We start from the raw sequence: 11973 nt of genomic DNA, 5'->3' as shown, positions 1-11973 counted from the left end.
GGCGGGCGAGGGGCGGGCGGTGGGCGGCCCGCGCCGGCCCGCGGCGCCCATATAACCCCACCTCCCGAGCGCGGAGTGCCGCGGCAATTGGCTGGATGTGGTACTTGGAGATGTTGAGCTGGCTCCTTCCCCCCATGTCCCTGCACACACACAGGGGCGGGTGGTGCGGGCGGGAGCGGGAGGCAGGGCTCAGCCCCGGTGGCGGCGGCGGTGGGGCTTCCCCTACTCGCTGCCTGCCCGCCGCCGTGCCCGAGCCGCTCCTGCTGCTGGGCTGCTGCCTGCGGCCGCAGGACCCGGCCGAGCCGGGCCAAGGGGAGCGCGGGCGGCTGCTGGCGGCGGCCGAGATGATGGCGGAGGGCGGCGGCGGGCCGGCGCGCAGGAAGGCGCTGTCGCTGCTGGAGGCGGCCCGATCCCGCTACGAGAGCTTGCAGATCTCCGACGACGTCTTCGGGGAGTCGGGCCAGGACAGCAGCGGGAACCCCTTCTACAGCACCTCGGCCGACTCCCGCTCCGCCGCCTCTTCCCAGGACGAGGACGACGACGAGGAAGACCAGGGGCGCCTGGCGGTGTCGAGCCCGCGAAGCAGGGCGGCCCGGCGCCGCGCTCCCCGGGCGGCGGCCACCCCGGCCGAGCGGCGGCGGCAGCGGCCGGTCTGCGGCGGCAGCGCCGTCCCGGGCGGCCCCGGCCCTATGGAGGAGGAGGAGGAAGAAGCGGAGAAGGGGGGATGGACCCGGTCGCTGCGAGACGTCCCACCCCCTCATTTCAAGGATGGCAGCGGTACGAGGAGAGCGGGCTGCTGGGGCCGGGGGCGACGGGCCCGGGCGGCCGTGGGGATGCCAGCGGGGGGTGCGCGGAGCGCGGCCCCCATGCTCGGGGCACGGGGGAGAAACCCGTGAAACACGGGCCCGGCCGCCGCTTGGGCTGCTGCCCGGCGCCGGGCCTCGCGGGGGGCGCACGGCAGGTGCCTCCTGCCCGGCCCCTTCCCGGGAGCGGCCCCGCTGTCCGGCCGCTGGTGCCCACGGCTGGGCGCGCCGGTGCGGAGAGCCCGGCCGAGGCGGTGAGCGGGCGGGCCGCGGGTGCTTAGTCACAGGCATCCCCACCCCGGCGGGCTGTGGCGCTGCCCCGAGCGCCGGCAGCCCAGGGTTCCCCGCGGAATGAGGACAGGCGCTGCCCCGAGCAGGGTGGGTGTCCGGGCCCCGCCGTGGCTCCGCTCCGGTGTGGTGTGTGGCTGGCTTCTCGTCCCCATCACAGGTGGGGAAAGCCGCTGGTCAGGGCGCTGCGGGTCACCTGCCCTGCGCTGTGCGCTCGGGCTCTGGGATTGGGACTGGGATTCCCCCTGGCTGCAGGGTTTTCTATGCAGCCGTCCCTAAATTTAACCCTCCTTGCGTGGCTTTTGGCCAGAGGGAATCTGGCCAAATCGCTCACGAAGAGAGTGGTGAAATGACACAGCGCGACGTACAGCAGCAGTGCATAGCACGGGGATCTTCGTGGAGTGGCTTGGGTGGCAAGTTACACCGCTGGCTTGCCGAGGGAGCCATTATAACATATAATAGATCTGCAGGCCTCGACAGCCAAGTTGACGGTGTAGCAGAGCAGCAAGGCATTGCAAGAGCAGGTTAATGGTTATGAAAAGCTGGGATGTTAAATTCAACATGTGCATCTCAGAATAGGATAGGATGATTGCTGTCAATTGACAGTTTTCTGTCCTAAGGTTGCTTTTCTTTTTTTTTTTGGTACTATTTAATTCCTTCATTTGGCTGTTAAAAGTAAATGCCAAAGACTGCTGCTGCACTCAGTGTAGTGTGCTGAAATTTGTGCAGTGGGGGGTAGGCAGGAATCTATCTGAAGAAGCAGCTTTGGATGGTTCGGGAGGAAGGTGGAACTAGCACTGGAGCCCAGAGAAAGTTCAGGTGTGCTTCTGACAGATGTGCAAATAGGAGCTATGTTTGCCACTATAAATAGCTGAACCTTGTAAAGTGTTTAAAAATCCTTGTTATGTACCTCTGTAAAGAACTCCAGAGTTATATTGAAGGTTCTTATTCATAAGCATATCTAAGATGATGTTCTGGACTATAAGCTTCATGATGTGATATTTCAACATTGATTATCATTTAGTTTACCTGCCTTTGTTGGCTTATTACTTTGTATTATTGCTTTATAGTAATATCCTTTTTAACACAGACAGAATTGGGATTAGTGCTTTAATACTGGTTTGGAAAGGATTTGAGTTGATGACCTGTTAATTCAGGAATTCATATTTCCTTTGAAATAAAGGAGTTAGATTTATGGTTGACAAGAACAATGCAGATGTCTCTTGAGGAAGGTGTATGGATATTGCTGTGAATATTTCCTCCACTAATAGATGCAGAAGAGGTTATTTCTGCTCTTAAGGTGTGTTGATTATGATGATAGATGCACTGTGCTCTTCATGGAATGGTGATTTGGTTTGGGAGAAGCTCAGGTGGTGTTGTGACTTGATATGTGGGAAGCATGTACCATCTGTGATATTTTTCTTTTTGACTACTCAGATTCCAAGCTGTGGAAACAACTGCATTGTATATAACTGGACTCTTATGAATCTAGTTTGTACATTGACTGGCTTTAGGCCATGCAGATATCATCATCAGAGTCATGCTAAACATAGTTGTGCTGGCACCATTGTTGCTTCATTCTGACACAAAAGTTTGTCTCTATATTTGTTGAGGAAAAGGTCTCCATGAGGTGCCTTGCAGTGACAGCATGTCTTTCAGCCACTTCTGGAATACAAGCAAGAAATACAGGGTTAGGTAGCACCAAGAAAACTGTATTCTCAGTTCAAATGTGGTGGATGTAAGATCCTTTCTTTTTAGGCTCTGCCATTAAAAACAATAGGTTTGCCTGAGACCCAAATAAAAGTTACCTTTGGTTAGCACCAAAACTTTAGAGCATGGCCTTTTGGTCAAAATCTCAAGGTTTGTTTGGGGAAGAGTACTTGACATCATCTGATGCCAAGAGACGAATGTCTCATGAGACTTCAGCCACATTGATGCTGGAGATAAATTCTTGAATCAGACTAGGGTCAAACCTGGTGTCAAGCTTTTTGGTTTGGGAGACTTCCCCTTCATGAAGGGGAGTGTGTGAAGGAGGAAAAAGTTTGAGTAAGTTACTGAGTGAGCTAAAGCTCCCAAGAGAAAAAAATAGAGCCACTTATAAAGCTTGTGGTCTTTTTAACTACAAGTAGAAAATACCATCACTTCCCTTTTTTCTTTTGAATAGATTGCTTACTACTGCCTTTGCCTTCCCAGCCTCAATATTAAACTTATGTCTTTAAAAAGCATTGTATCCATCCCTAGAATTAATCTTAAGCAGAGATGGACTAACTGATACTTCATCCCTGAAATACACTCAAGACCCAGATGTGCTGGAAGCTGTTGGCAGTGTATTAGATGGTTGAGTATGTCCTCAGTCTGCAGTCGTCACTGCATATGTGTGTGGTGATGCTGCCTTGCTTGTGTGGAAGTTCTGACAAACTGGGAAAGGTCTAGCTTGACTTCTGTGCCAGGAGATAAGTGACTGGCATAGCTATGCAACACAGTGCTGTTTGTGTCCCAGATTTTTTGTTTTCTGCCTTTTCTTCAGGGATCTCCACTTCCTGTTGTTCGTGTTCCATTTAATAAAAATAGTGGGTGCTTAGATTCCCTGGGAAAAAAAAATAACCCTGCAATGTTAATAGCTTTAGGTGACTTCCTTTTGTTGAAATCCATAATAGCTGTTAACTTGAACATAGCGGTTAGAACAGATGGCTTGCTGCCACTTTGTCTTATTTCCTGTTAAACTATATTGCAAATCACTCTTTGGTGGGTGAGAAAATTCCTAACCATATGATTTGATACCCTGATTTTTTAAACTGGTAACCTGTATCACTGAATAGTTCTAATAAAATCCAGTTGAGGAAACAAGTGTCTGTCACAAATATCAAGGCAGTAACAGAAGTCCTGAGGTACTGGGATGTGAGTAATGAATAGGAGGTCTTGGGGCAGTTGCTGAAATACTTTTCCTTCACAAAGAGCACCTGGCTACAGCAGGTCCATGGGTAATTCAACATGTGTGTTTAAAAAGATGTCATCTATGATCAAATGCTGGATCCAAGCTTTTTGACCTAGTTGTAGAGTGCAGAAAGAATAAGAGAACAAATTGCTGCCAGGATAGGGAAAGCATAATTGACAAGGAGAGAGAGAGAGCAAGCAACTACTATTACAAGCCAGTATGTGTCAGTAACTCAACCTAAGCCCTTCATTTCTGATCGCTTCTGCCTCAGACTTAATTGGTGTGCTCCTCCTTTCTTTAGGAGTGGGGTGGCTCTGAGTTGTGCTTTCCCTTGTTAGCTCAGTAATCTTGCCAGGAACTGTTGTGTAATACACAGAGGCACTGTTGTTTCTGCTCTTGGTTTTTTGGAGGTGTTTGGATGTGTGAATATCCCTGGTATTGCTGCAGCTGGATGTTCCTGATTTGGGGTAGCTTTCTTCCTAGGATCCAATGCATCCTTTATTCATGTAGTTCAGAAACCAGAAAATTAGACCTCACATGTAAGAGCACTTCTTACTGTTAGGATGCTATGTTAGAGTTATGTTTTAGGGTGGCAGCAATAGCAGGGTAATCTAAGTGGAAGTTAATGTTGAAGTCCTCAAAGATAGAGGCAATTAGTGCTACTATTTCCTTAATTTTCTATGCCCTCCAAACCCTGTTCTTAGGCCTAGACCTAAGGACAAAATATTAAGAATGTTCCTTGCCAAAAGAGCATAGCAGATCCTCTTCAAGTTGTATTTAGACAGTGAAAATAGCTTTTATGACCTTCCAGAGTGTTTCTCTGAAACAGTGTGCCATAAGTTGCCATCTTTGAAGAACATGCTGCTGTCGAACAGAATGCTGTCAGGAAGAAGCTGCTAGGACCATGTTCAGCTATCTTGCCACATTGAAGAAGTTTAAGCAAATATTTGAAGTAGTTTCTAGTATTTTCTGTTTCCCAAGAGCATGGACAGTCAGATGGGAAGGCGGCATTCCAGCATCAAGGAGCCTGGATGAAGAGCTCTTGGGTCAGGCTGGGCCATAAAAGAGTGGTACCATATACATGGTACCACCTAACAGTGCAGGAGCTCTTAGTTCAAATCCTGAGTAGAATCTGAAGGCTTCATTTTATTAGATTGGTGTTGATATTTAAAAGTTCTAGAGTAAGAAAAGTATGAAAGCTACTTAGTCACTTATGTCAGATTCTGCTTCAGAAATATCTGGCCCAAATTCTCTGACTCTTAAGTAGATAAAGTGATGTTGATATGCTTTGTTCTTATTTATGTTATCAGAGAACTTGGCTTTTGACTTGCATAACCATGGAACATATTGGGAAAGAATGCATATTTATATAATCTGTTCTTGCATTCTACGCAGAAGTTACTTATAATGACGTATCACAACACTTTCAGGGAGATATGATAAATACATCTTGAAGATGTACATTACTACTTTGCAAAGCCTTTACAGGATGACTTAAAGTCTTGAAGTTTTGCTAAATAAGTGAATTGTGCAAAGGCTTCATATCTCATACGTCTTACAAAATCTAGATGTTCTTTTCAGGACATGTGTTTTAATGGCTTTAGAGCAGATTTTCCTGCTTCCATCGTCACTGGAGAGAGCAAAGTGCATATGACAGCCTTATTGATTAAAAAATTTAGTGCAGCTTAGCTATCTTGCCATGTTCTCTTGCCTCTTTTGTTCATACCTCTGCCTTAAACATGCATTTGGGGAATAACCTGGTATTTAGATAGACTTTTTACAGGAAAAAAGAGCCAGCACTGTTTTTTCCTCTGCTTTTATAAAGACAATCTGTTGTAGTCAGTACTTGAGACAGGAAAATCTGTAAGTACTGCAGATTAGTGTCTTCTCCATAAACATTTGCCTAGCCTTTTACAGAGAAAAAACATATTTGCTCCTAGATCTGTTCGTGCATAAAATGAGTGTTTTCTCCTTGTAGGTATTGATGGGGTCATTTAAAGTAGATCAGTTCCTACAGCTACTAATGTCCTTTAGTCCACATCTCAGAAACAGGGCAGCAAACAGTTTCCATATCTGTACCTTTAAGTCAGCCTAGAGAGGAAATCAGCCTCTCTGCTCAGTCTAATGAGGATGCTAATGGTGGAGTTGACTCAAAAACTCTGCATTGACTGCTAGGTCACAGGAAGTTGTCCTGGATGGCCTAGATTTAAAAGAAACAGGAAGTGTCTCTTGCGTGTTAGTGCTATAAGAGTTTTGCTTCCCTCCTGTGCTGAAGCTTCAAAAATTTTGGAGTAGATGGATTTAGCAATTTGGAAATACAAGGTATTTCTAAAAGGGTAGGTAATCATGGATACAGTTACACATCCTGACTAGAGGTAATAATCACTGAAATACCTCATTATTTCAAGTACTGCCAAAAATTGGGCATGGTATTAGAAAACACAACAGATGAACTCAAAAGGAATGCATGGCTAAGACAAATGCTTGAAGATACTATCATTTGACATCTCAGTTCCTTATAGCAAGACATTATTTCTAGGAGCTTATCCAAGCTCCCTCTTCATATTCTTTAAAGAACAGGATGTTAACTCTGTGTGAAAATGGATGAACTCCTACCTGAAAAGGTAATTTAAAAAATTAAGGCAGAGTTCTGTGACTGACAGACTACAGGAGAATAAGCTTGGAAAGCTCCACAGCTGATTTTGTGTCTGTATAAATTACTCTTGGACTATTTTCTGTGAAGACAACTGGTGTTCATGTAACATTAGAAAAAAACATGCTTTTGATTCTGCTTTCTTGGATAACATGAAGGATTTGCATGACCTCTATTGACAAACCGTACATGGTGTTAAGGATAAAGAACAAAACCAAGCAACTTCTATTCAGCAAGCAATACAAAGCTGTAACTATGCACCTGAAAATCGGGCAAGTTGAAGTGTAGTCAATGAGGCACACTGTAAGGATGCCAAAATCATGTTGGAGAGGGATACACAGAGGAAGAATACTGTGTATGTGTCTGTATGGAGAAGGGCAATTAACTGTGTATTGGACAGGAAGATTGTTGGACTGACATAAAAGATGCTGCAAGACCATCAGTGGGCACAAATGAAGGTGTTATTTCTAGTGAAGAAAAAGCAGAAAAAGATTTAAAACTGCTGCTGTTATAACTGTGATTCATTTCTGATTACATATGGCAGGGAGGTGGGTGTGTATGAAAGATTAAATTCAAGCAAAAAATGATAATTTTTTTCTTTTAAGTTACTTACAAAATTCACTGTTGTGGAAAGTCTGCCTATCCAGTGCATGTAGTCATCTCTGCATTTTTTGGAAAGGTAGATGGTGGCTAACATCTGAGTAGGGAGCACCTGTAGGTGTGCAGTGCCAGGGGTCAGCATGTAGTTGTGGGTGTGTGATTCTTCCCACTGATGTCATGGTGCTGTCTGCTGCTGGATGCACTCTATTGACAGAGGGCTTGGACAACGGTAATCTTGTCAGTTCATGCCCAGGAAAACTACTTGGAAGAGGCTACATGTGTTGAAACTTACACATTTGGATTCACAGAATCATTAAGGTTGGAAAAGACCTTAAAGATCATCAAGTCCAGCTGTCAATCCAGCACCACCACAATGTTCACAACTAAATTACATTCTCATGTGCCATATTCATAGGTGTTTTGAGCACTTACAGGCTGGCAGTTCCCTCCCCAGAGAGCAGGGTGGTGGCTCATAATCTTTGTGCTGCAGCAGCCAACTGAAAATGAACCAGCTTTGGTTTGGGGCAAGGGATTCCCAAAATGATCTTGAAAAATGTGGCATGTTCTTACATCTGTCTTTCTGGATATGTTGCATTATGGATATAAATACATATGTGGATGTAAATTCTTATTTAGCCTTTCAAAGGGGTTCTAACCTTCTGGACTGTATTTTTGAAAAGGGTCACTAGATGAAAAGACCTCCTTAAATTGAAGTCTTTCTCATTTCTTGGCCACTGTAGTTATTCCTTACTCATAAACTTGTCCTTTTATATAGTTAGTGGTTGTTTTGAGATGCAGAAAAATACAATGTTTGAAGGTTTATACTTTGAGATCTGCATTAGTTACCTCTTGTCACTGACTCTGAGATTAAAAGAAATTAAGCTCTAAGATTTGGACTGCATTTGAGTGATCTGTAGCTATTTTCATGGTGCTAACATTGTTGCAAGTAGCTTCATTTTTTTTATTTTAAGGGTATGTCTTCAAGTGTATCAGAAACCTTCCCCCTTGGGAAAAGAGCAATGGATTTTAGGGTAGATGACATCTTGGTCTTTCCACTTGATGAGGTTGTAGTTGATGAATAAAGAATGACCTCTCAAAAAAGGCCTTTCTTCATCTGCTTCTGTACTACAGGGTAATGACTCACACTTAAACTGACATCAGAGACAGTCTAAGAGATTGTCCAACCTCTACAGCAGCCCCCTGCGACTGTACCCCTGAGACTGTCACAGCCAGGGCTGTTCTGCCACCCCAGCCAGGGCAGTTGCAGCCAAAGGCACCGAGGCAGCCCTGGGCACTGTGGTGATGGGTGGGGCTGGCTCGGGATGTGTGCCAAGCTGGAGCCTGGCCCAGCTGGGGTGGGGGCTGATGGCCCTGGGGAGCTCTCATGGAGCACTGGGCCAGGCAAGGCCAGTCAGGTGTGGTGGTGGCAGTGGGGCACTGGCAGCAGCTCCTTGAAACAAGCTCTTTGGCAAAAGCCATGACTTTCTGTAATGGCTCTTCCACCAAAAAAAAACATTCAGAAGGAATTTGTCAGTGCTCAGTTGAACCATTCGTCCAGCTCACTTCCCGTTGGCTGTGGAGTCTCCGTACCCTGTCCCTACAGGCTGTTGGTAGTCAGCCATGGAGAGCCTGGCTGCTGCCACAGTGGAGTGACACTGGGAGTCACAGAGTGACTGGGAGATAATGCTGTCTTGTCATTACCTTGGTTTCACGGGTGCCCTGCAAGTTCTTTTGGTTCAGATTACCTTCAGTGTATATGTCTTGTGTATGAAACAAACCTGTGGGGGGTTTGATGTGTGGAGCAGTTGTGGAAAGCTAGGAATCAGCTGATCCTTGTGGAGGCCCCCTGTGGTCACTGTGTTCCATGAGACTTTACTGCTTTGTTTTCTGTAGTGAACTGGAGGCAAATTATTGGGGTGGGAACCATCTCTGCAGTACTGGCTCTGAGTTTCATATTGTGCTTTGCATTACATTACATCTGCTGTAACAAATCTTACAGACATTAAAATATATAGTGGGGCGAAGCAGGCAGATGAAGAAATATCTGATTGGATAAATACCATCTAATCCCCCTCAGGTATTTTCACTAAAATTGTTATTACTGAAAATGCCTGTTTGTCTGTATTTGAGTTGGATACATGTGGCTTAGCATCTCCAAAAATGAGTGGCATAAAGATCTGTCAAAAGCTTAAATATTCTGTTGGGACATTTTTGCTTTTATTTTTATTTAATTGCACTTAATTTAATTTTTTATTTTTAATAAGAACCTGAAAGTACATTCCTGAATGGAGCTGGACTTATTGAGATTGTTTATTAAACCTTTAGATAACATGAAGCTGGGAGTAATTGCATGTACACTGAAGAGCAAGCAGAGAATTTCCAGGATTGTTGATAGTCTGAAATGCTCTGGTGCAGGAAACACTATGGCATGGTGCAAGAGGGGAATGCTTAGTGTGAAGGCAGTGCTGGCAGCAGAAGTGGAAAATGGACGGGAAGAACTGTCTAGGTGGAAAAGGAACTGGTGGTTGAAACTGAACACCAGACAAATGTGACTCAGTGTCATGCTGTTGTGAAAAGGCAAACATCCAAATAGAATATACAAGACTTGAAATGAGGCTGTTTTGCCACTTAAGAGGGAGAATTGGGGTTGCCAACCCAGGTGAGAAGCATGTAGTTAAATATGAAGAGAAAGGACAGAAGCAGAAAATCTACTAACTTGGCTGCCTTTTAGTGTTCTGGTTTTAAGCCAAAGGGCCATATGGGTAAGTAAAAGAGCTATTATAGGAAAGGGAATTATCTGCCTTACCTGCTCTGAAAACTGAATATGAGGAATAATGGGTATAAATTGATGGATAATTGAATCAGACATGATAGAAACTTTCAGACAGTGCAGTGGTGCAGAAGACAAATGCATCCCTGAAAACCTTAGAAAAGTGTCATTAACCTGTTATATCTGTTGTAGCAGACTGACACCCAGTATGTGTGCTGAATGTGGATAGAGGCCTTGGACTGAAGGACTTCCTAAGGTCCCTTCCAGCACTCTTTTCATTTGTTTTAGATTGGCTAAGATAAACTAGCAAGTTGCTTAGTGGCAAGTTAAACGTTGGAGTGTTATGTGAAGGACTTGCTACTTGCCTCTTCCATGTCAACTTTTGGAGTGGGGAGAAGGCTGTGCAGCCTGTGAGAAAGAGCTGTGTGCTTGCAGAAGGCTGCCTGGACTGTTAAGGCAAAACTCCTTCCTTCCCTTTGTCCCAGAAAGTAGCCCAGGCAGACTTGGTGGTTACTTGGGGTGTTGTTTCCACACTCACCCCTATGGTAATGAGTTGCTGTGTCCATGAATCTTGTATCTCTGCTCAAATTACTTACTCTGAGACTCCTTTATGTTCAAAGCACTAATCTGCTTAGGTTAAGCATGTCTGATGTGACACTGCCCAAAGACTTGTGAGATTAGCAACGCTGCACTCTGGAGGCAATACATTGTCCAGTGGTGCCTGGGTTAGTACTTTCCTCTGTTCATCACACTTCTTGAGGTATAAAGAGCTTCCCTGCCGCTGAATCCCAACACAGCCCTCTGTAGACCATAAGGATAGATACATGGAGGAAGACAAGTGCAGGTCTGGAAGAGGCTCAGCTAAGTCATGGTGCAAACACCTGCAATAAGTGATGATCATGTAACAGGTGTCCAGGCAAGAACAAACAATAGAATGTCTACTTAATATTTTTTCAGTTCATGGACTGGAATCAGAAGGTTGTTCCTTCACTTCTTTGTGAGCATTGCAAAACTGTTTCACCTTCAAATACTTTTTGGAACTTATATACTCTTTTTTCCTTATATTTACCTCAAGTATATTTAAAGAGTTTTGCTGTTTAGCTTTCTTGTGGTTTTTTTTTTTTTTCTCTAGCTATTTCTTTTTCTCTTTTTTCTTCTTTATTTTTTCTCCCAAGGCTAAAAATAAGAAAGTATATTTCTTCACAACATTTCCTTGCCATAATACACCCCTACTTCTAGTAGTAGTTCTCTGCCTTTTCCAGAGTAGGATCAACTCTTTGTTCACAAATTGCACAGGTGTCCCAGTGAAGTCTTAGAGTTCCTTGTTCAAAGGTACTCATATGTTACTATCTCTGCTAAAGATAACTAATAACCTGCTTTATGCTATCCCAAAAGGGACTGTTCTAAAAGTCAGTCGTGTGTCATTTTTCTGCAGCATAAGAGATTGTGCCTGATTTCAGCTGATAATTAGAGAAAAATCTTTCAATATGGGTTTTTAAGATTTATTCTGGCCAATAAATTCTGGTACTATCCAGTAGGATGATCAGCACAGTATTTTCCGATAGTGTTCTGAGCATAAAATTGGTTCTAATTCCATATCCTGGTAAAAAAAAATATGAAATAATGCCTTTCTGTACAAGGCATGGCTGTTTCTGGTTAAGAGGGGTGTGAGTTCAGCCAGCAGTACCAAAACCTGTAATCCCACTAGACTCAGGTAAATTCAAAATACATTGAACTATGTTGAGTGCAAATAGTAGTGCATGCACCTAACTGCTTTCTGGGGACAGATGGCTGTAAAAGTCAGCTATGGATATTCTTGAGTTGGTACTGTCAAAGTGGGTACTGAATATGAAATGGTTCTAGAAATATGAAATGGACTTGACACTGTTAATATCTGACACTGTTGTTGAGATTACACTAGTTT

At 44.6% G+C, this 11973-nt stretch overlaps 1 protein-coding gene across 1 annotated transcript in view; it reads left to right on the top strand.

Moving 5' to 3' along the window:
• The first annotated feature begins 60 nt into the window (after nt 1–60).
• Nucleotides 61–11973, top strand: part of PGBD5 (piggyBac transposable element derived 5) — a 68452-nt gene continuing 56539 nt past the window's right edge. Inside the window, exon 1 of the mRNA XM_064413879.1 lies at nt 61–777. Coding sequence (XP_064269949.1) covers nt 96–777 — 682 coding nt within the window. The 5' untranslated portion in view covers nt 61–95. The remainder of the gene's footprint in view (nt 778–11973) is intronic.

This window comes from Passer domesticus, chromosome 3 (genome assembly GCF_036417665.1).
Source record: "Passer domesticus isolate bPasDom1 chromosome 3, bPasDom1.hap1, whole genome shotgun sequence".
NCBI lineage: Eukaryota > Metazoa > Chordata > Aves > Passeriformes > Passeridae > Passer > Passer domesticus.
This window is presented reverse-complemented; position numbering and strand designations above follow the sequence as displayed.